Source organism: Anomalospiza imberbis, chromosome 2 (assembly GCF_031753505.1).
Source record: "Anomalospiza imberbis isolate Cuckoo-Finch-1a 21T00152 chromosome 2, ASM3175350v1, whole genome shotgun sequence".
NCBI classification, from domain to species: Eukaryota; Metazoa; Chordata; class Aves; order Passeriformes; family Viduidae; genus Anomalospiza; species Anomalospiza imberbis.
This window is the reverse complement of record NC_089682.1, coordinates 71,023,099-71,048,161: the sequence shown is the minus strand read 5'-3', so window position 1 is coordinate 71,048,161 and position 25,063 is coordinate 71,023,099. Positions and strand designations below refer to the sequence as shown.

Sequence of the window (25,063 nt, the reverse complement as noted above, 5' to 3'; positions counted from 1 at the left end):
TCAGGTTACTCTCCTGTTCCCTCTGCTTTATTAGAACTGGACTGCTCTATAGGCAGGAATGCAGGTCTGTCTGGATGAAGAGGGAAGTTAAGAGAGACCTTGATTTTTAAATTTTTTTTTGTAGTGGCCTGACTGAGAGAAAGTGTACCTGGCTTTCTGTTTCTGCCTGCAAGTTTGTGGTATCACTTTAATAATGATTCTGTGAGGTTTAATTCCTGATAGTTCAGGTCTAGGAGGGGTCAAGAGAGACCCAAGCAAACCCTTCAGAGATTTTCATCATGTATTTTGGTGAATAAGGGGATGTGCCTTCGTATCTTCTTGGGTTAAGTGGTCACGGGGGCTCTGGAATTGGCTGCTTCCTGGGTATGTAGCTGTAGCTATTGGGCAAGGGAGCTAACACCTTGCATAGCTATGTTCATAAAGAATGAGCCACTCCTGCAAGACTAAATACCTGTTCAGGGACAGGCCTGATACTCCATGTCCTGGGGTGACAGGACATTTTCATGCTTTGTATCCCAATCGTGTATTCCTGATCCCGTGCTCTCAGTTTTTGTTTATAGCCTCCCCCGGCTACTTGCTCTGGCTTGCTGCTGCTAGCTTTAGGCTCGCTTTGCTCTCTTGCTTTTTTTTTTTTTTTTTTTTTTTTTTTTTTTGCTTGCCTTTTTTGCCATTTTTCTGTTTTTGTTTTTCCCTTCCTTCCTTCCTCCCCTTCCCTGAAGACATCAGACCTGCTTCGGACCTTAATTCAGAAACGTCAAGAAACTCCTCCAAAGTCTGCATTACAGAGAAGCTCAGCACCCTCCTCAGCAGACTGCCCAAGCCGTTCGGCCTCTCTTAAACTAGTAAAAACGTTTGTTGTCATCTCAAGCTGTTTTTCTTGTGTTGAGGAGTGTTTTTTGTTGTTGCTTAATAAACAAGTTTTTTCCACTTTTCCTCCAAGGAAATTCCTCCCAAACCCGGTGGTAAGGGAGGGAGGAGTTGTAGAGGTTTGTTTCCTTTAAGGGACTCCTTTAGAGATTTTCCCCTAATTTGTCCTAAACCAAGACACTCCAAAGCCCAGCCTCACAAACTCTAAACTCCTGATTTAGCTGCCTGTGTATGAGAAACAATTCCTGTCACAGTCTTTTGCTCCTTCTTTCATATTCCTGTGCTATTCAGCAGCATTTGTAGGGCAAATCCTTTTCACTCAGTGCAAATCAACACTTCACCTCATCCAGTGCAACTGAAGGCTGCTCCAGAAACTGTTCCCTGCTTCATGCTTCTCCTGAGTAGCAGTTTGGTTTAGCTCTTGCCATGGCCTTTTATCTTCCTTTCACCACAGCACACTTCATTTTTCAGTGTCAGAGTTCTCTGCTTGCATCTGGCCATAAGTGTTCAGGGAAACTGGTACCAGTCAGGGAGAAGACAATTTTGCATGATGCAGCCCAGCCCATCAGTGCAAACAATCTCGTGAGTGAAGTTTTCATGGCTGATAGGCTTCCTGTTATTCTTGCAATTCAATATCAGTATTAAGGAGGACTAACATTGCTGCTGGCTGGTTTCAACTTAGCCAGAATGACCCCAATAGTATACAAAATTTTCATGTTGTGGGGCTATCTGTTAAAACATTATGCTTGGGAGGACAATTTATTTTGCTCTGAATAGGGAGCCATCATGAGCTTTTTTAAATGTATCTATTAAAAAAATATAACAACAAAACAAGTAAACAAAAACCCAATAACCCTGAAATAAAAGCTTCATTGCAAAGTTTAACTTAATTTTGGTGACTGAGACCTGATTCTGAGTGTGTGTGCAGACTGCATGGCACCTTTTTTTCAACCATTCTGAATGCCATGTTTTTTAACCATTTTGATTTTTAACTTACCTGGGAACTTTGATGTAGTGCATTTTTTTGCAAATCGTTCTTTAGCTTACTTATTGTTTCTGTGACTGCAGGGCTCCTAAAGGATATTTTCTTTCCTCTAGCACCTGATTTGTGCTGGCAATTGTGTGAGCCTCTGTTTTCAAATAGGTGTATGCTTTAGTTATGGTAGCAAGGTCCTGATTAATTGATGCAAATTTTCTTAGAATCCTTGAGATTATGTAATGTATTAGTTAGGTAATTTTAACCTTCAACACTTGCACAAGTGAGTGTCTAATGTGAGTGGTTAGTCAGTCATCCTGTGAGAAAGGACAGACAAAGGGCTTGTTCTGTTTGCCGGCACTTTGTCCACAGTAGTAATCAATTAGAGCTGTAGTTACAAGAACAAGGCTGGTAGCTGAAAAACAGGAGGTTGCAGTGACAAATTAAGTGGTTCAGGTGAGTTACAGATTCTTTTGATTCCCACAGGTACTTATGCAGTTAATTGAGAATGATGGAGTGCCTTTTGCAATGTTCTGTTTGATCCCAAATTCCTGTTAGGCTGCAGGCAGAGGTACTCTGAGGAACCTGAGATCAGTGGCTTCTGTCAGGGAAAGCAAAGATGATGTAAAATATTGCTGTCTGGACTAGGAAATTTTATGCTTAATCTGTACCACAAAGCTGTATTGTGCACCCTCCTGCAGAGGCACTGTGCTACTAACAGTGACCTGAGCAGCTGGCTGTTGACAGTGCTTTAGAGAAGACCCGAGTGGTACATGGAAAGAGCAACCTGTTAACCCACAGCTTCCAAGTTTTACAAAAGCAGTGGAGGAAAATCAGTCTGCCAGTGATGGTAGCTGTCCTTGCTCAACTAGCTCATCACCTCAACTCAGATGAGGAGTAAGAGCAGGACTCTCAAAGTCACAGGGATGCAACAGATACTGACTAAAGGATTTCCATAATGAGATAAAAATCATCTGAGAAGTCATGTCCATGGGCTTTGAAATAAAACTTTGAAAATATTTCTTCAGAAACTGTATACTCCAGTCTTCCAGTTAATGTTTAGGACTGCTTTACAAACTGCCTTACTGTCAGCTCAGTTTAGCATTACTCTAAGTATTTGAATGCAAATCCTTGTCTGTTCTTTATAACTTAGAGTTCTCATCAGTGCTGTTAGCCCCTTAATAAGCCCTTTTGTTGGATTTGTCTGCTCTAGGAAAAGATTCAGAACTACCCAGTGACTGTAAACTGCAGCTCAATTTGTTTTCACATAAGAAAGAATATCTTAACAAAGGGCAGGAAGCATGTCACTTCCCAGTAGCCACTGATAGGAAATACTTGTTAATTAGTCACACTGTTTTGCACACTTCCATTCTCCAATAGTACAATTCCTACAATAAAACAGAATTCTAGCTAAAATGTAGCCAAGGCTTGCTGGAGAGCAAGGAGGGAGAAGAGAAGTCAAATAGTTCCCCTGAAGTTTTCAGTATCTAAACTTGCCAAGGACTCTACTTTAGCCCTTTGATAACTCTTTTTTTTTTTTTTTAAAAGGAATTCCTAGTACATATTAGATGTTTTTATTTGATGTGTGTCAATGCAGGGTTCATTAGCCTAATCTGGGTAACGCTAAATCCCAAACTAGAATACGTATATTTTCTTTTGGAAGAATGGAGCAATGGAATAAAAGGAAAGGGGTTTGGCAGCTCCTGCTTATGGATGACTGTCCTCTGTGGGACAGTACAAGTGGGAGAAATAGCAGGTGTGTTTTCCATTTTGCAATAAAAATTTGTGAGAAAGGAATGGAGGTACTGTTGTCCCATTCTGATTGTTATCTTCCATGCTGAATCCATATGTTTATGATGGCAAGTCTTCATAAGAAGAGGGTAAGCACTTCTTTCCTGTAAAATGAAAAGAAGGTCATGGTCATGGCTTCTTAATAAAACCTTCTTAAGAAATTAATCAGTTACTTGCATTATGAGTTTCAGGGATGCTTGTTGCTGGGATCTTTTTTGGAAGGGAGAGGTGGGGCAATGTTTTGGCTGTTTCTTGTGTAACTCCCTTGCTAGAGTTTGAATCTGTCTTGTATTTATGTTGGGAAAACATTCAGAAATAACTAGACATTACATACAGAGATGTATCTGATATATAGGGTTAGGAGATGCTTCCCACCATGTAATTAGTTTGCTACTGATCTCTCTAAAGGTTTTAGTATTTTGCTTAAATATATTTCAAGTAAGATTTAAAAACAGTCCCTCAGGCTGGACCCTCTCTGAGTTGAATGTCAATGTTGACATGAAGAATGAGAAAGTGGCAATGGGAGCTTGAGTCCTGTGAGCCTCACACTTCTGCTGCCTAAATGGAGATGACAATATTTGTTATACAACTGACTCTGAAGTGCTCTGCCTTCAGAGATCTACAGGACTGAGTCACCTTCATTATTATATTTCAAGTCCATTATACTGAGAAGATATTCTTTGTTTTGTAATTCCTGATGAATAGAATTAGCTAGAAGAATTAAGTTCTTTCAAACGAACTGTTACTAATTCAAGCAGTGTGCCTACTAGGATTGTACCATTTGTACTTGGCTGTGGTTTAATGTGCAAGGGAACATAACTAGATTTGAAAATATGCTGATGTTAGTATCAATAACTTGGTGGAATTTCTGTAATTTTGAATATTCTTCAAAATATATATTTTTAGTAGATTTATTCTTATTGCACTATGAAATAAATGGCATGGCTTCCACAGTTATTCTGACAGTGGTCACAGGGAGAAGGAATGTTTAGGTGTGTTTTCCTGAGGTTTGTCTTTAATTTATGAGCCTCTTTCTCCAGAGACCACATCCTCTTAATACCTCTGGCCTAATGGTTTTACACCATAGCAGGTATAGAGATCTACATTCTTAGGCAGTGCTGCCAATATCCAAGCCCTGTGAAAGAAATGGCAAGCTGCCATATATGATTAGAGGGATTAGGCTACAATCAAAGCAAATTATTCTTTTCTGTTCCAATATTAAGTTGTTAACTTTTATCCTCTTTGCTATTAACTCTTCTTCAGAGCAAATTGCCTTAATAGTCTTCAAAGTGCTGAAGGTCTTAATGTCTTACCAAATAAGAATAAAATGAAACCACAGGCAGAGTCACGTGGACCAACAAATCGGATGTTCCAGGAGCAAATGAGAATTTTTCTAATTTTTCTGAAGTGCTTGTGCCAGCTGAACTTCTTCCTCTTTCAGCTGGTTGAACGTCATTGTATAAGGCTGTCAGTGAAAGTATCTTGAGACTTGCAACTATGTTACAGGTTAAAACCAGCAAGGATTATTTTGATACTGTTGAGAAAGGGTAAGATGTGAGCAAAGCTTGTGTGTAGCTTTCAATATTTTCCCCTTTGTGGCTGTTTGGAGCAGTTATCTGATCCTATTCTTTCCCTCAACCATGTTGTAAGGAATAGTGCACAGGAGAACAAATAGGCTTATTGCAATAAAATGAAGCATTGCTGTATAAATAAGACAACATTAAAACTGTTCTTAAATTAATATCCCTCACTTCTGCAAAAGTCCTTGTTCTACCAACACTCTTCACAACTAGCTAGATAAGAACTTCCCTACCTCCCACTGACTAAGCATACATGTAAGCAAACACTCTTCTCTAAATTAATCTCTGGGACTGTTGGACATATGATACGCTGTGTATACTCTGCTATTATAATTTTGAAAATATTCTGATAGCACCTCTTGTAAAAGTGGCTGGATTGGCTGCAGATACACATATCTTACTGGGTAATCTTTTCCTTTCTGCCCCTTCAGGAACCAAAATGACAATAGGTCTTCTTGTGCTGAAATTCTTGTCCTGATCATTGCAGACAACAGCTTTTAAAACTCCTGTGAATTGTGACTTAAGTCCCTCTTCAAAGTTAATAGCCTTTCTTTCTCCACTGCTCAAAATGAAATCCATAATCCTCTGATCTTCTGAGCAAATATGTTCATGACCATTTCTGCTTGTGCCAACAGTGGTGTTTAGCTTAATTAGCTGTTCTGCCTTCATGGCATTTGCCTCATGTATTTACAGAAAAATTATTGCTAAGCCTAGGCTGGTGCTGAGTTACCTGTGACTGCACTGCTTAAATATCACTGGAGAATGAAATTTATTCGTTTGTTGTTGCTGCAAAGCTGTAGCTTGTGGGGCTTACAGTCAGAGGTACCGTTACTGCCTAATGTCACTTCCCAGGGCCATAGGGGCCAGCTGTCCAAGGCTTTTATTGCTCTTAGTATTCTTCTTGTCTTCCCTGCTTCAAAATAAAGGTCTGTTATTTCCTGAGCATGGGTGTAGGCCAAACTTGGTTACCTTTGAGAATGAGTTCCTCTGCACATGCAAATTGTTGTAGTGCACAATTGCATTTGTCTGTCTTCCTCAGCTTCCTGTTGCCTTATGTGTGGACTTCCAACTTATCCTAGTTGCTAGTGCTGGTATGTTCTAGCAGTGGAGAAATATAGTTAGAAAAATTTGTAGCTTTCAAGCACATAAATCTAAACCCTCTTATTTTTAAGAGCCAGTAGGTTACTTGTAAGTGGATGCTTTCTGGGATGAAGATGTGTGCAGATAGCAGTTGCTGATCAGCCAGGCCTGCAGGGTGGTAGTTCAGCTGAAGGAGTTGGCACAGAGAGTTGTGTGAAGCAGCCAGAAATAGGATTGGCTGTCACCTTCTTCCTCTTTTTAGAATGCATTGGGTGCAAGACAGATTCTGTGGATCAAAGCTTTAGCAGCTTAGGTCTGCTCTACAAGAAGCCCTTGAAAAGTAGTTTTGCAATGTAAATTTAGGACATTATGGGGTTTCTGCAGGCAAAGGAGATCTTGGTTTGAATTGAACAGCTGACTCTGGGGTTTTGCTGTTTGTTTTCTGACTCTGTTGATAAACTCAATGTCAGCCATGGCAAAGTACTCCAACCTTTTCCTTGCTTCCCTCATTTGCATCCCATAGGTATACACTGAGTAGAAGCTTAGAAACCTACACTATTATTGTAGTACCTCTTAATGTAATATCCTATAGTGTTCAGAATACAGTATTCAAATTAACATTCCCCTTTTGTATTTGGGGGAAAGCAGTGTGTGGGGGTAAGCAGAGCCCTCTATAGGGTTAATGGGTTTGTAGACAAAGTTGTCTTTCTTTTGTGGTTCCTGTTTTAGAAAAATGTGAATTCTGACTTAAAGCAATTGAGGTGTACAGCTGTCTGAGAGGTTCTGAGAAATTTTACAAGATAAAATTTTTGGATGAGTGCCTGGCCTAAACCAGTTGGAAACCAAGCGCAGCTTAAGAGTGTGTGTGGGGGCAAAAATATATTTTGAGTTCCCTTTCTGTTTTGTTTATTGCCAGAATATAGAAGCTCTCATGCATCAGTTGGATAAAACATAATTTCAGATCCTGTTTATTACTGGCAGCCTTTCATTTAAGGGAGGATTTTTTTTTGTGTGTGTGTGGTTTTACCTGAATTTAATGTTTAAGAAAAAAAATCATGCCAAATATGCCATGTTTCATATGAGTATATAGTATATAGCACAAGAAACTCCTACTTCAGAAGTCAGTCAATATGGTATCAATTTCCATTGTTTAATCAGTTTGATAAGGATCCTTCAGTCTTATTTGAAACTTAACTGAAAACCTTCCTGACAAAAAATGCTTGCCATTGAACTTGCATTGGCACCAAACAAACTGTTCAAACCTCTCAGTTCTTCCTGACATGTATAGGGGTTTTTAAGAGGAAGAAAATGTCAAAAGAAATCAAAATAATTGAGGCTGAGGTGGTGGTAGAGTGTGAATTGTACATGGGGAAGACATTGATTTTTTTTTTTTAACTTTTTATTTTTAAATTGATTTCAAGTTTTACATCAGGTTCTATACTCTAAGCTAGCAGTTTTTACCGTCTGTGTTTGGAATCAGTGCTGATAATCTTTCACAGAAGGCCAACCTTGCAGTTACTTGTATCAGACAATCTCATGAGATTGGCCATGCACCACACACACAGAAAGAGACTTGTTTATGAAGAACTGTGGAATCATGGGTGAAGAGCCTGCCAGGGAGGGTGGTATCTTGCTATCTGGCCTCTGATTGAAAACAAAGTGGGGGCATGCCCCTGGCTGAAGAAACTGCTCTACAGAATGATGGTGTCTGGGAAGGTCAGTAGCAGTGCTGCTTGCTGTGAGCTCTCACAGCCTATTTGGATGTGCCCTTACAAACTGTTGTTCAGATGGGGAGGACCAAAGCTCTATTTCCACTAATTTTATTGATCTGAATACTGAGAGACATCAGTGAAGTCTGCAGGTGGTTTTGTAAATGCTGTCTAATTATTTCCTTTTGATTTTTAAATTAATAGAATAAAACAATATAACACATCTTCCCTCAGTCTTCTTTAAACAAAAAATACCAAAGATGTGGTAAGATATTATTCCCAGCTTTCTTGCAGACTGGACTGATCTTGGACAAGAAACAAAGCAAAATCTTTGATTATTCCAGTTCACAGCTGTCCAGGGTCTGTAGTTGCAACATAAGCTTCTGTGCCTGTTGGCTGGGCACTTGCCATTCAACCAGCATCCAGGGCTTTGGATTAGCAGTGTGGATGCTGTTTGCTGTGTCAGATGGTGTAGAATGTTTCCACATGATACCTGAAACCAATATCCATTCTAAGCTGAAGGAGTACTGTTGTAGATACTCAAGTTTAGGATTGTTGTATTTGTTGGTAGTCCTATAGGAAGCACTTTTCACTTTTGCCTAATCATGAACCCATAATTTTCTAAACACAAATGAAACTACAGATGGCAGGTTGTTTGAGATGCTGTTGTATCAACCCCATGCAACAAAATCACAATGAGAATCATAGAGAAAAAGATGGCAGCCAAACAAAAACATGCAGAAGGTAGTTGGGCATTGGAATTTTTGGGGGCATAATCAGTAATATATCTACAGCTCCCTACCAAATCTAAAAGAAATGCTGTTCTTTTGAGAATGAAGTTTCCCTTTGAGTCCTGCCAGTGTCAGTATCTTGTTTTAGTGGCCTGGTTGCACTCTTGTGGCCAGGGGAGCAAATGCAGTGGGGAGCAAATGCAGTTGCTCACTGCACAATTGTAGTGCTTGGTAGACCGATATGAGGTCAGCATCCTGTCAGCCACATCACAGTGTCAGTCTGCAAGGGCCAAAGGAAGACACCCACAACCCTGAAGAGCTGTGATGGAGCTGCCTGGTACAGAGTCCTGTCCAGTGAAAACATCTTCTTCTCTTCTTTCTCTCACCAGGTTTGGCACTTGGCATGCTCCTGAGCATTACATTTGAGCTATTTATTTCTTTTTTTTCAGGCTTTGACATCCACGTCTCTGTAATCCTGAGGCATTAAGATAACCCTACCACAGACACAGCTAACTCCTCCCCATGATACTCTCTCTATTCCTTGAAGGGTTTTTTTAAGAAAAGGTTTTTGTCTTTGACAGTTGGAATTATCTCTAAGTGGATAGTCCTCTGAAACCATAGCCTATGAGACAGAGATAAAACAGTATTTCAAATTATTACTTGTAAATGCAGTTTGGCTTGTATAAAGCAGTGAGGTTCATGTTACCACATGACTTGTAATTATACATACTCAATATGGTTATTTTTACACCCTTTCTCATTTATTCCATATGGTCTGTAGAACAGTGGTTCGGCTTTTTTTTTTTTTTTTCTTCCTTTAAATCATTGTGATAAGTCCACTTTACTTATTTTTGGGGGGTGATGATCTCCCCTTTGCTTCAAATTGTTCTACTGACTGTAAGGGTGATTTAAAATACTTGTATAATAAAAGTGTACCAATTGTATGACACTCATTTCTGTGTTTTAGGGTGTGAGTTGTCCTATTGGGGAGGAATATATTTTCATGGCCACCTTGTTCAAGAGGCCTGTAAAACAGGTTTGACTTGAAGTGACCATTTGAACTTCATAAAGTCATTTAATCACACTGAAAAACTTGTTTCTTTTAATTAAAAATGCATACATAATCTACTTCCCTGATCCCTGATATTGCAACTTGTTCTTCCTTGTTTCTTTTTTAGGGAATGTTTTGTTTGTTCTCAAACACTGGATATGCTGGATCAATGAACTATTACTCCAGGAAGCAGAGCTGAGAGGACAAACTGAGAAGACATTATTATGATGGCAAGCAGGAATGCAACTCTCTCCCAGAAGTTTCTGATCTAGGGAAACATGCAAGAAAGCAACCTTTGTAACTCTTTAAACCACTGACTGTAACCCAGTCGAGGTTTGTCAGTGCCTGCTGAAAAAGACTTCTAGAACTTTAAAGCAGGCTACAAGACTGCCCTCAGCAGGATCCAAGATCTTCCCAGACTCTTTACCAGCCCTACACACAAAACAAGATGATTGACCTAAGCTTCCTAACAGAGGAGGAACAAGAGGCAATAATGAAGGTTCTTCAACGGGATGCAGAGCTTAAAAGAACTGAAGAAGAGAGAGTCAGGTAAGGGATCTTGCACCCTGCTTGTCCTGGGAAGACCTACACAGTTCCTGTGTTGTATTACTCAGGAGTAGATTAAAACAGTTGTTGCTGAGGGCCCCATATTCCTCAGTATATGTGGTTTGGAGATTTTTTACTCTGGACTAGATTTACCATAGTCTCTGGATGGAATACCTCTTCCACACAAATGATTCATTACAGGCCAAAATTGTTATGGACCTTTGTAATTCCCTAAGGGGCCAAGAGCACCCTGTACACATCTGCCTGGATACACATCTGCCTTGGTTTCCTCAGAAGAGGATTCAGTCTGCAAGTGTCAAAACCACTGCAGACTGGACTAATGCATATTAAAGTGAGGGACTTAGCTCAAAAGGTGTGCAAGCAACCTCAACAAACCAAAATATGGTTGCAATCAGCACATATGTCTGAATGCTGCAGTTGCACCTAAAATATTTGGAGCTGCAGTCCAGAAGAAGTACCAACACTATGCCCCACTGCCAAGAAAAGTGCTTACAATCCACAGATAAAGCAGAAAATTGCTCTTTAATTTATTTGTGGTGTCACAGATGGAGGAATGTGTTGTTATTCTAGAATGTTTTATGTGCTGGGAGGTTTTACTGGAGCTACTGTTAGGGTAACTGCCATGACTAGAAATGTATGCATGGAAAGTAGTGTTTCTCAGATGGCTCTGAGAAAGCTGTCTATCTACACAGTCAAATAGTTGCTTCAGCTAATACAGATATCTGCCTGCTCAAGAGTGAGGATTTTGGTAGGCATTGTTTTTTTTTTTTTTTCCAGTGTGAAAGAAATTATCCATTACAAGGTACACAAAATAATATGTGAACAAATATTGAAAAATGGAGCCTGAGGTGCTGAGAAACAAGTGCTATAACAGAAACAATTTTTTACAGGCCTCAGTGAAGGCAGGATTTTCTCTCACTGATTTGGTAATTTTCTCTAAGATTCCTTCTCATTGTGATCTTCCTTGTGAAGTAATGTATTTCCAATTTAAATGTTTTGAAATTATTCCAGCCATGATGCATCTCTGATGCTTCTTTGCTACCGAGGAAGATTTATAGGTATAGGCATACCCTATATACTGCAAAGGAACAGGCAGCCTGCCTCCTGCCCTAAGAGCAGTGTTCCTTTTGCTGAGTATGCTTGTGCAGTCCTGTGGTTCTTTGATCATCACGTGATCAGCATTTTGCTGAGTTACTCTACTTGCTTCTTTAAGAGCAATAAAGTGTAGACCAGTTGCTTGTCCTTGTTAAAAAGACTTTTCCTCTCAAAAAGGAGAGGAAAATGATATTACCTTTTGCTGAAGGTAATATCATTACAGGCACTGTTCCAAGTTCCTGCCCCCATCTTAATGCAGTCTAAGTAAATATTTTCAGCACACAGTTTTGTCTTCTGCTTCAAAATCAGTAAACTGATTTTTCTGTAACAGAATAGGCATTTTATTTACTGACGGTAGAAAACAACTGTATCTAGTCTTGGAATGTTACATCAGTGCCAGGTCTGAAATCATTCAGGGTAAGTAATTGTAGATGAGAGTTTGAAAACAGCATCTAGGGAAAAGAGCACTTCTTGGAATAGAAATTTTAAAAAGCCACTCTCAATAATGGTCTGCAAGGACTGTCAGAAAGTATTTTTGTCCCTTTACTTTACTTTTGCCATTTATAATTCTAGCTCAAGAGGTTGTGGTGGAAAATGCAAGAGACTGCAGATTGTAGCAGCCTGTAATCATGTTTTGCAGCAGCATGTTTGCTGCTACAATAACAAGTCTCTTCTAGTTTCTGAATATTTTAACTTCTGAGAAGCTAGAAGCTTCCATATGAAATGGATTTTTCTGCTTAATTGTGGCACATGGAGCTTGCTTTTCTATCTTTTACATTAAAACACAACTTCAATTATATCTCCAGCCAAGGAGATGCAGTGCTTTAGTTTGGATTCTATAGCCTTGCACTGGCTAGCCTTCCAGCCTAGCTGGAAGATTCCAAGAGCTGGGATCAACTGTCATCATACAAATATCAGACACCGTGTTATTTATATGTGTATATAATGGAAGTCTTTCAGTGTGATGTTTTTTCCTCTCCAGAAGAAATTCTGAGGTTTGAAGGGTGCTGTAATAATCTGTGCCATATACTTGGAGCATGGACAAATTGGTAACGTGACAAAATCCTCTTTGAGCCATTTCCTAGTGGAATTTTACAAATCACCTGATAGTCTCTTCCCTACTAACAGTTCCTAATATTGCTAATTTAATGAAATTCTGAGTAGGCTGGCCCATGCAGCCTCCTTAAGGTAGTCTGCTTTAAATCTTAGTTTGTTGAAGTGTTGTAATAGGTTTTTCCCCATCTTGCGACTCCTTTTGTGTTGGTCAGGATCAGCATGATTAGTTTTAGCTACAGCACTGCTTTGGGAACAGCATGTCTGCTTCTTCCTTCACCTCTGCTGAGGTTTGTCTCAAAGGAAAGAGGATACTGATGAATTTGGCAAAAGGGTGATGAAGAAATCTCAGGTGATAAGAGGGTGTGATGCATGGAAAGCAAAAGACATTGTATGCTTTTTTATTCCTGCTGCAAGAAGATGCCTCTCTTTGCTTCCTTACCCTAGGAGCTGCAGCAGTTCACTCAATGGCAGTGTTGCTGTGGATGGGGCAAAGGCATAAAACAAGAGTCGGGTGACAGCTTGTCAAGACTTGAAGCTGTTTTTCAGCATATTACTAACTTAATTATTTTGGTTTTGTTGTCATCATTCCTGTCCAGGAATCTCTGATATACCCTACTCCAGCATTGAACAAAATGAGTGGGCTACGTACATAACTGAATGTCCTGGCAGTAGCTTTAATGTGATCCCAAAATCCTTTTATAGATGCATAGCTCAGAATTAACTTAACTTTGAGCCCTTTCTGGAGACAGTAATGTGAACAGAAATATATCTGTCTGTGAAGTTGTGGAGTGTGGTTGGGTGATTCTTCTGTGGTTTCAGTAGCTGGTCCCCGGCACCAGCATGTCTAAGGCAGAAAGCTGTTGTGGTCACCTTTGTGACAGGGTTCCCTGCTGTGGTGATCAGCCCTTCCCAGCAGAACCTCCTAGCAGTGCTCTTGTGGGCTGTGTTTGGGATTGTTTGCTCCTTATGTAAACTGAAGGAGGTTAATGATAGGGGAAATACTGATATGGAGTTGTTTGTGTGGTGGGTGGGGACTGCTGTGTGCCAAACCCCTTTGATACATTAATTGGTGTGGCATTGCAAAAAGAGAACAAGCTTCACGGGTCTGATTCTGCTGGGAGTGTGTGGCTGTTGAAAGCCTATTGTAAATGCTATTTTGACTCTGGCTAGTTCTAACAGATATCCTCTCCAGTTACTTTTCAAGGCAGTTTTCCTTATATTGTTGACTGTCTTTTGTGAGGTGGGATATATTTAAGATATTGTGGTGAGGTAAATATTGGCATTGGGGAAACCAGAATTACTATTGTAATGTGAAAATAACTGGCATCAGAATACATACTTGAAATTGTCATAAAATACTTTTTTGTTACATGAAACTGTTTCGAGAGTGTGCTTCACAGAGGCAAGGATGTTCTTAGTGCACCTGTTGCGGCAGAAAAAGATAAACTCACGTCTTCTGGATGAATTCCCCCTTATGGACACTGCTTAGTGCACCATATGATTTTCTAAATACAGTGACTATTCAGGAAGTAGATAAATTTTGTTCTCTAGCTGAGTGTTCATGTCATTATTTATCCTTTTTAACAAAGCCAACTGACTTAAGAACAAAGGTGGGGAGGATGGTCCCAGCCCACCTTGTACAATGCCAGTAAAAAAAACAGGATAGTTTTCATCTTGATCAGGTGAGATAACTGGGCTTAAGGAAGAGGCCTTACTTACTTGTCTTGGTAAGAGATACAGCATTAGACTACACTGAGAAATGAGCTTATACCTTTTCTTCCCAGTATTGGTTACGACTTTGTCTACTAGCAGATAAATTGTTTGACAGGACAATGATTGTTTGGGAGTGCTAGTGAAGCAGGGCAGATGAGGCTTATTCTGTATGGTAAAAGAACGTACTGAAGGGGAAAAAGTGGATACTAATAACAGTGTCTATTGAGTACTATGTCAATTGCACTATGTCAAAAGTACGATTGAGTACTCAATGTCTATTGAGTACTCCCTCTATAAGCAAGGTTTTCCCTACAGTTCAAAAACTTTCTTGGTAAGACTTACCACATGTTTGTACCTGACACTGTGTTGTATTATTAAGCACCAAACTGAAGCCTTTGTCTTCAGATTGGATTAGTCTTGATTTGTAGTTCACCTGAAATCCTAAATGCAACTTTTTCTTTCACACAGCAGGAAAGATGTCCTTGCTGGTAGTGTGAAGCAAGCTATAATACGGGCTCTTCTTTGCACTTATATTTGCTTGTATGTGTCATTTGGTGGGGCTGGTTTTATGCTTTATATGCCTACTTTAAAAGCATGTGAAGAGCTGGGGACCCTGTGTTGAGCAGAACCTGACAGTTACATATTTTCTAACAACCTTTCCAGCCCTTGTTCAGATTGTCCCGTGCTGCTGTCCAGGCAGGCTCTAATACCTGTGTGTTGTCACAGGACAGCTGTACCTTCATTGTGAAGGTTGAGTTGATTGGTTTGGTTAGTTTTCCCCTGTCAGGTTTACTTGGGTTGCATTGGAAGAGGGAGGGGAGGCCATTGGGGAGCCTCAATGAAAATCCTTTAAAATAAGCAGAGAAACTAAACAGTGTAAGGCTGTTCTGGAAATAAAACAATTTGAAGATAATAGAAGCTGCTAATACTGGCAGACCTTGAAGACTCCTGCCTCCTGTAGCAAAACTCAAGAGTCTTGATACTGATTTCCTGAATGGAATAAAGTTAAGCTTCTATATACTAAGAAATGCTTCAACAAATTCACATATTATTTGTGTCTGCCTAGGGAGTATCTAATTACATGATCTCTATAATTCATTGTTTGTAAAAGGAAGTTTACTTCAAACTTGACAGTGCAACTACTAATAGGAGAGTAAGTCTGAGTGCTAAGTGCAGGTGACATAGTAGAAAGGCACATAAACATTAAGGACTCTATCTGTAGTGCAGAATATGCATATAGTTTAAATTAAATGGGGAGAAAATGTGCTGGTCTGATGCGCATGTGTAGCCATCTACTAAGAGAGAAAGGTACAGCAGGTCAGTGTGTCTCAGCCACTTGCTCAGCACAAACATAGAGATTGTAATTTTGGTTCCAGATTCTGATGGAGACCATATTTCAGTGGGCAGGAGAGCTTCCTTTTCTTCAAAATCAATTTACTTCTCACACCTCTGAGCATGTAACTCATTCATTCATTCATTCATTCATTCATTCATTCATTCATTCATTCATTCTTTTGCTCCAGGCTTGGATGTGTCTGGCTCCCCTCTGACTTAAGAGAGAATGTCAAGTCTTTGTCTTGTCATCAAGACTTGTGCTGACTACAGCCTGGTCAGTTCTCCAAGGACACAAAAGCAAGATGATACCTGAGATTTGTTCATCAGGGTATTGTTAGCAAACTTAACAAACACAGTAGACGCACAGACTTCTGAAGAAGTATAAAATGGAAGAACATGCAATACTACAGATAGAATTGGTTTGCTTTTTCATGGATCCAGCTACTTCTAACTATCAGAAATCTTGCTGTCTAGAGAGACCCCAAAGGCAAGAGTTAGAGGTGTTGCTTATGAGGTATTGTGATGGCAAGGATGGGGAAAGGTTGCATAACACCATAGGTCTGCTTTGTTCTTTCTAGTATAGCACTCAAACAGTTTGAAATTATATTATTCTATTGTTTAAACCAATTAAATAGTAACTGATGGGGTTTTTTGGTTTTTAGGGTTTTGTAAAATTATGTGCAGCTACCATGCAAAAGATAGCTTACTTGCAATTTGGGACTGCCCACAACAAATATTTTGGGTGTAGTTCTCTAACAAATGTCAGAATAGACTTTCTTCTTATACCTTATATAGATATTTACAGACCAAAGAGGCATGCTCATACAAGGTAGAATGTTTAAATAATTACTTCTTTGTCCTATGAACTTTTTGTAGTTCTTTCCTACTCTCAAAGAAGAAAAAAGAACCTTATCAACAAGTCTGGCTCTTAAAATACCTGGTCTAATACCATTTCAGTCCTCTTCTTGCATGAGTGATACTACAAAAAGTTTGTCTTTTCTGTGTTCAGAATGTGACCCAGAACCTAAATCCTTTGCCTTTTTGTTGGTTTGTGATTTGTTGTTATGTTTGCAGCAAATAGAATTGAGATAAAATTAAGGAAATTTCTCTTTCAACTTCTTCAGTTATTTTCTATTTTGGTATACCATTTGCAGAAGGGAGGTTTCAGAAGTTAATTTGTTGATAAGGTGTGGTAATATCAGATTTTTTAAAGGCTTTATTGTGATATTGGACTCTAAGGTGTTTTTCCATGTATTCTGATTAGGGTGTGTGGGATAATAATGAATCTATCTTTGAGGCAAGCACAGACCTTGATCTAAATCCTCTTTCATTTATCACGAGGAGTCCCAGAATATGCTGGCACCACACAGATTCTCCTGTCTGAAAAGCTCAGCTTAAGCTGTCAATTGGAGTATAAGGTAATCAAATAAGGTATTAAGGTGTCAGTAGTAACATCTTGGTGGCTTGTAATGTAGACTATGAGTAAGGCCGGTGCAGGAGAGGGAATTGAGACACTGAGGGAGGTGTAGATGAAAAAATTTAGATACAGGCATGTATTGTTAGATACTCTTTTTTCAAAAACAAGGATGAGTTGTTGCCTGTTTGCTCGTGCAATGACCTATTGCAGTAGCCTACAAAGCACAGGATAAGCCATTCTGGATTGGTGATAAGAGGGTTGTCAGGGACTGATTATATCAGAGCAGATTTCCTGCCTTACAGTGATACCATATGATCTGGCCCATTATCAGATGTTCTAGAGGTGAAGAGGAACAACCTAATTAATCCATGCATAGATTTTCTGTTTGCCTGCGGAGTGGTGGACAGCTGGTTTGTATTCCTGTTCAGTGCAATCTGCATGTACTTACTGCCCTAGGGGAGATGACAAATTTTCCATCTTGCCATAAAACATGTTTCACCTTGGCATAGTGGAAACATCCTATTAAATAATGGGAAAGTCTTATTCAGTCCAAAATCCTCTTTTAAATTTCCTTTTAACTATCTACCTTTACTTTCTTGAGTTAAAAAGTTCCTGTTGGAAAAATGGGCACTAGCTTCATTATAACTTTAGGCTGTTTCCCCTTGAAAAATGACAGCATAAACTAACTGGCATTTTAACAGAGCACAGAGGGACTCCAGAATACATACTTGCATCATACATAAAGGTCTTGCTGCATTTTCTCCTAATTGCAAACTTGGCAACTGAGCCCACAATCTGATTCTTAATCTGGATGTCTACTAGTTCTTTGATCACCAAGGGAAAATTTTAATGGCAACTTGGTCAGCCTCTTTGTTAACTGGGAAGCTGGTGTAGAATCAGTTGTTGGCTTCCAGTCCTGTTGTGGTTTGCTGGGAGGCTGACATAGCTGTGGAAAACCATGGCTGCAGTCTGATTCTCCACAGTTGTTTTCAAGGTAAACCACAATCTATGTCTAATTCCTAGCAGTCAAACAAGCCCACATAGTGCAAGCAGTTTGATGTTACTCCTAAGACCTCCTCCTAGCAAATCTTGAGAATTCAAGGAATATTGAAAAAAATTATCATTTGTTCAAAAACAGTCACAGGCATTACAAGTCTATGATGTATTGGTGAACACAGGAGGCTTAAAAACTTTTTTTGTTGTCAAGACCTAGAACTAATTGTCTTTCTGATAATGGAAATCTATTTCTTTATTTGTGGCTGGAAAACGCCTGGAAATAGCTTTAATACTTATGTTGCTCTTAGTTCCTCAAAAACAATGTGACTGACAAGCTAAACACCTCTCTTGAAAAGGCAAGTAAGGCAAGCTTACTTTGAGGTGAGATAGTAAAAGTCTGTTCAAGTCAGCTGCTATGAGCATCTGTCAGTTCTCACTATACAAACCCTATCAGGCAGGTAGGTAATTTGTAAAGGAAGTGCTATGAAAATTGAGAGCACTTTTATACCTTTGTTAGGAAGCATAATTAATTAGTTCCCAAAGTCTAGAAGGCCTGTTGAGCTGGTGGAGTTAAGGCACACTAACTCTCATAGGCAGCAAGCAGGGTGCTTTCACTTCCAGACAAAATGAGAGCTGCATTGGCCAGGTGACATTTATTGAGTCTAGAGCTGTGACAACTCCATACCTCTGTCTCTGTCTGGTTATGTTAACTAGTTGCAGATCTGAGAGTCCTGCAGGCAGGTAAGCAGGCTGCAACAGCTGAGAGGCCTGGGATCCTGTCCCCTTCCATCGCCCAGCTGAGCTTCCTCTGCTCTGAGCCAATTTGTTAAGGTTTCCAACCACACCCCAGTTTCAGTGGCTGAATACCGAGGGGAGAGGGGTGAGCAGTGTCTGGAGTAAAAGGATTGAATCAAACAGGGTGAGGACACTGAATACTTGTCCTGTGACTCAGTACCCTCCCACTAGAGAACCTCCCTTGGCATATGCTGTCATACTGTCCCAGAGCACTTGGTGCCTTGCAGGCTGTACAAACAGCTGAAAAGCCAGTCCTTGCCCTAAGGGGCATCACTTCTGAGAAGACAAATAACACGTGTGAAAGAAGGTGAAAGGGAGAAGCAGCCACCTGTGTAAAATATTTGTGTGGTCTACATTTCCATTCTTCCTGCTGGCTGCATTTATGAACTGAGTAATATATTTGCTGGAGGAAAAAGGGAAGCTACTGCTGTGTTTCTGCTTCAACTTAGAACACCTGCTTAGGAAAGGTACATAGTTGGGCCCTTAGAGAAGCACAGAGGGAGAGAGAGATTTTAAATGACCCAGTAATACTATGGACTGTTGAATCTTGGAGTTAAAAATGCCAATGGTGACCTCAACATCTGGCAGCCTAAACTGTATGTAGTAGATTTGAGGCACCCCTAGGAGGGACTGATTTTTGACAGTACTTTCAAAATGAAGTTTTAAGTATTCAAACTGTAATATACCTGATGCATTCAAATAAGACTTTTCATATCTGGCAATACAAAGATGAAAGAGAAGCTGATTGACAGATGAGAATGGCCAATCTTAGTATGAGGGTTGGGACTAACCCGGTGTCCTTTCTCTGCTGTGAATGACTGTCTGTATGTGACAATCAAATCTGCAGCCTGTAATTAAAGAGCTGTCATCAGAGTTGATTGTACCAGAAGATCTGTCTCCTAAGCCCATGAGAAATGTCATACTCTTGTGAACTTCTATGGGTGTGGACTAGATGATCTTTAAAGGTCCCTCCCGACCCAAACCATTCATGACTGCCCATCAGGCCTGTGAAAGACAGAACCATTCCACAGCGATGTGGATTGTGCTTAGCCTTCAAGTCTCAGTAAATGCACCTGATTTAATTTCTCCCTTGGGCTCTGTTGTTAGCTTATTTTGCTGAAGGGAAGGAAATAAATGGAGAAGGAAGATAAAGCATGACTTGACTTTTTATTAAGTGCTCTCTAAATCTGTGTGGAAACTTCCCTGATCTGCAGGTTAGTCTTCAGGCCATGTGTAAGCACATGCTTAACAAGGAAAAAAAAAAATACAGCCTCTCAAATTGCCCACAGCAACTACTTATTCTCTTAAAGTATGCCTCATAAAAGTGGGAAAACCCTGAAGCTTGAAAACAAATTATTTATAATTGTATCCCAGTTTTTAAAATGACTGCAGTTCATGTGATGGATATACCTAGATTAATAAAATAAATGGCAAAAATTTATTTTGTTGTTTCTTGCATGTGATGACATTTTTCTTTGTAACTCATTGCATTCATATGAGGATTTTTGTGTAATTTATGGAAAAAATGGCACCATGCTTCCAGTACACATTTGGACTGTGTGTGTGTAAAAGCAGTGCAAAAAAACCCCTCAAGAGGCATCTTCTGAGCCTCAAAATAGCCATGCTCTTCATTTTGCTAGAGACTTTTTATGCTGTTCTACTAGCTTATCTCGAGTTTAATCTTGGAAAACTGGCCTTTGAAGGCAGGAAGTCAAAATCTACAGTTACTGGAGTCTTCTCTAGTGCTTGAGTGTTTATCATAGCAAAGCTGTTTGTTTTATTTTTTTAAAGAACTACCCTCAGAGCATAGGTTGAAGTAATAGGCTGAGCCTCTTCCCTTTCCAGCTCATGGTCATCCTTCATAATTTAATAAGGAGCATAATGGGCGAGAAGATGGAAATAGCATGTGAAGACAGTGCTAAAAAAAAATCAACAAACAAAACATAACCCTGCTCCCCAAAACAAAAAACAAACAACCAAAAACATCTGACTCTTTTTTTTCCTGTTAACATAGGTAAGTATGTGAAGTATGTTTATATCTCATTTATTCATTTTTCTCTTCCTCAGGCATTTACCAGAAAAAGTCAAAGACCATGTTCAGCTGAAGAATATGAGTGGGCAGTGGTTTTATGAGGCCAAGTCGAAGAGGCACAGGGATAAGATCCATGGAGCAGATATTATCAGAGCTTCCATGCGCAGGAAGCCTGCCACCATTGGTAAGCATTTGGAAATTTGTTTTGGTACTTTATTTTGGAAAGGCTGCCTCTTACGTTGCTAACCTCAGACAATGTTGTCTGTGAAATACAAGAGTACTGGTCTCTCTTCAAGTGGAAAGTGATGCAAAAAAGAGACTTCCCATTTAATAAAGAGACTTCCCACTTGTAATTTACAGCGTAAGCTTTCCTCTCCCACAGTGCTGTATATTAGAGTGGCGACTGCTAACAGAAGGGATTGGCTTGTGTTTATGTGTAGGATTAAAAGTTCTCTGCACTCCTAGACTCATTCTCATTTCCATTTCTGTGGCCCTGTGAGTTATTTAGGAACATGCAAAGAATTCACGTTTGGGGAAATTGCACTTTAACATGAATTTCTAAGATTTCGATGCTTGGTTTGAGACCTTTGAGGCTTAATGGCAGTCATCACAAGCTAGAGATAGTGGTTATAACTAACTGAAATATATGTGCTGAAAGCTCTGGCAGCTGTGACTGTCATCCTGTGTCCAGGTGAACTTTAAGTGCACCCATAATCTCCATGGTATGGTGGGTGCCCTGGTCACCATTAACTTTACCCCTTGGAGGGAGGGAGTGAGCAGTCAATCTGTATTCACAAAAACATATTATATAATAGCCAGGATTTTATAGACCCCCCCCAATTATTAAATCTCTCAGCATCTGACTTGTAATCTAAAGTGTCCTATTTTATCATTCTTTGTGTAGAAAGTGATTTTTTTTTTCTTAGTGAAACTGAGCTACATCCCCTTTTAACCTCTTCAAGTTCTACTAAGTCCTTTTGATTTAGAAGGGCAAGACTTACATTATTCTTACAAAATCATATTGATATTTGTAGTATTTAGTTTTTTTGGTTCTGTCAAGAGATTTTGATATGTGCTAGTGAAGCAAGTAAGGTACTTCCATACTGTGAATGGACTAAGGTTTGTTGCTTTCTATGGGTTTTGTAACTACAAGTTAGCCTTGTTTTCCTCTGTCTAACTGTGTAGTATTGCACCTTCTCAATTTCTGTATTTTCAGAGATGATTTTGAATAATGTCAGTTTATTCAGTTTGAGGTTACTACTTTGAGTTTTTAAGTTAAAAAGAAAAGGCCTGAAACAGAAAAGAATGCAGAAAAAAAACCCCATGGTTGGTTAGTGTGGTGTGTTTGTCATTTTGGCTGGTTTTGTGCTTGAAGTTTATGAAAATCAGCTGTAAAATTCTAGCTAAATTTCACAGTAACTTGTATCTTTTAAAGGAAAGTACTAAAAGCCATACCATCTTAAAGGAAAGTTAATTAATCCCAATCTTGTTACTTTTACAACGGGACATGTTGGCACATTCAGAACTATGTACAATTGATTGGTTTCAGTGACTCATGAGATGGCAAGATACTTTTCCTTGCAGTTATAGATAGCAAAAGTGTAATTAAAATCTTGCTTATTTTTGAACACTAAGAAATTATTCACTTCTAAACTGTTGTTGGAGTGGAAAAAGCATTAGAGAAAATAATGGAAAGTTTTTGCTCTGAAAGGTATTATTGGAATAGGATTTTGTCCCACCCTAAAAAGAAATGCAAATCTATTTACATTTCTGAGTGAGGTGGGGCTTTTTTGTTTGTTTAGGTTTTTTATGTTACCTTTTTAACATCTTGTGGTAATTCTGTTCATAAAGGGTTAGCCACCTGCCTAAGTGAGTTATGACCAACATCCGGTTTACTGCTTAAGAAGGGAAAAATTGAATGGATTTCAACATATTTTTCAGTTTTCTCTGGTTTAATCATTTTTTTCCTTCCTCAGGACACTGAGGATGAACTTTCAGTATTTGTCTAACTGCAAGATCAGTCTTTACCAGGTTCTTGTAACAAACTCCTCAATTTAGGATCACTTTAAGGTTAAAAGCAGATATAACTTGTGTATTAAAATGAAGTATTCAGAACAATATTTGACATTTTAGTAGCATTAAAAAGGTGTTCTTGAGAAGGCACCAGATCTGCTTCTGAAAACAATTCAAGTATAGTGGGCTTTAGAAATAGCTGTAGGCCTAAATGGAAATACTTGTACTTCTTTCTTAAGAAATCCTGTATGAACATGTGGGAAAAAACAATATTCTTGCTTCATGTTTTAGCTGAAGTGGGTCAGAACAAAACAAGCAAAGCAAAGATCAGCTGGGTGAACAATGTTAATAAAGACGTCTTCGTGCCACCAGATCTACATGGCATTGTGGAACATCAAGATGAAGAACAACAGAAAACTAGTTTGAGGTAAACTGTCTGTTTATCATGCTTAGAATGTATATATATATGAACTAGTGAAGCTTGGGAGCTGGAATTTCCACCCAAAATATTGTACTTATCTCTTATTTCAAAGGTCACCAAATGTTCCCACAGAATTTTATGAGAAATCTGTGCACGGGACAGGCACATAGTCATGTATTGTTCTGCATTTGAATATAGAACAATTAACAATCTTCAGCTTGCCTTTCTCTGAAAAAGTTGACAATCAAGCATAGAATGGTCCCACATGTGTTCTCATGTCACAGTTTCTTTTGATTCCTTGAAGGAGGACCTGGATTTCTAGTTAGAATGGCTGGCCAATAATAGGGGGACCACAAACTCTGCATCTCTTCATTCAGTTGTTTACTGAAACCTTTCTATCAATTCAGCCTGAATTTTAAACTTGGATTACAGCATTATTGAGGTGAGAAAAACCTCTAAAATCATCAAGTCCAACCATTGACCCAGCACTGCCAAGGCCACCACTAAACCATACTCCCAAGTGCCACATCCATATGTTTTGAGCGCTTCGTATCACATGAAGAATTGGAGACTAAGAAATTGCTGGTTAGAATTTTCCAAATTATTGAACATGATATGATAAGTACTACTATGATCAGTAGTTTCTGAACTAAAAATAATTTCATATTAAATCACTTTATCTCAAGTCCATAAACATCCCAAACAGCTTTATTTTGTTTTGAAATATCCTGAGTTGATTTCTGAGACAGACATGTCTTCTCTTTAAAATACCTACATGTAATTCATTGGCTGTGTTAAAAACTTCCAAAAAGCCTACATTTGAGAAGGAAAATGCTGAAACAGCTGGAGTCAGAGCAGGTAGAAGTGAAATATCTTAAAGTGGCCAGATTCCTCAACACACTGAGGAAACAAGAACCAGGGTGTAACCCAGATAGCCACTGTTTGTGCTTATAGTGAGCAGAGTGAGGTGAGAGCCAGAGTTTCTTCTTAGGGGAACTACTTTACTTCTGGTTGTGCCATTGATGAGCTCTGTAACCTGTTGCTTTCCTGTCTGTCTTCTAAGTCCTTCTCTGTATATCATCTGTTTTTTCTTTGCAGTAAGGCTTCTCCTACTATGCATTTATACAATCCTAGTAGCAATTGAACCTTTCAATTTCCTGGTCTGCAGTCTGGGCACACACATTCATGGTGAATGGCAGCAAAGGTTGGTGTGAGTCTTAACAACTCTGGCTTGTGTTACTGTCTTTCTTATATTTTATCAGTATCAGTGAACTCAGAGGTGTTTGTTTTGACCACATCTGAAATTGTGCTGAAAAAGGTCAAATCAACTGCTTTGTTATAGACTCACCAAAAATGAAGTTGTCCAAAAAGGGTGATAAAGGTTGCTTATCACAAGACAGAGCTCTGTTTTCCTTCCCAGCTTAAATTAACTGATGTGCTGACAGAGTTAGTTGCTACTAAATGTATTTTTTTTTGCAGGTGGCTTTTACATTCAGGGGATTGCTATGAAGTTACTTCTTTAAAACAGCGGAAGACGTTGCTGTTTAATATGTCTTTTAGAATATTTTACATATCATCTTGCACATCAGGAAAAGATGATTATACTTTTAAAGAAGTATCTAGTCTTATAATGCTATTCTTACAATTAGAACTCTCCACAAACTGTGTGTGATTGATAAGGTAGATTTCATCATATGCCAACGTAGCCTCTTCAAAAATACATAACATAGCAAGGTTTAAGAATATGTAGACAATTTTTTTTTGAATGAGATCAGCTTGATAGTGGTCTTCAACTTGAAGTGATTTGATTACTTATTTCAGATCACAGCCATGCAAAG

At 39.1% G+C, this 25,063-nt stretch overlaps 1 protein-coding gene across 19 annotated transcripts in view; it reads left to right on the top strand.

Annotated features, from left to right (window-relative positions):
• Positions 1-25,063, top strand: part of SYTL2 (synaptotagmin like 2) — a 55,577-nt gene that overhangs the window by 4,727 nt on the left and 25,787 nt on the right. For 15 of the 19 annotated variants that reach the window (XM_068181574.1, XM_068181577.1, XM_068181591.1 and 12 more), the window contains exons 2-5: positions 9,913-10,334; positions 12,948-13,014; positions 20,827-20,975; positions 23,096-23,231. In XM_068181574.1, the coding sequence (XP_068037675.1) occupies positions 10,298-10,334; positions 12,948-13,014; positions 20,827-20,975; positions 23,096-23,231 (389 nt within the window). In that variant the 5' untranslated portion in view covers positions 9,913-10,297. Of the gene's footprint in view, positions 1-9,099; positions 9,124-9,912; positions 10,335-12,947; positions 13,015-20,826; positions 20,976-23,095; positions 23,232-25,063 lie in introns of those variants that run through there. The other 4 variants (XM_068181586.1, XM_068181592.1, XM_068181576.1 and 1 more) reach the window with 2 other exon arrangements.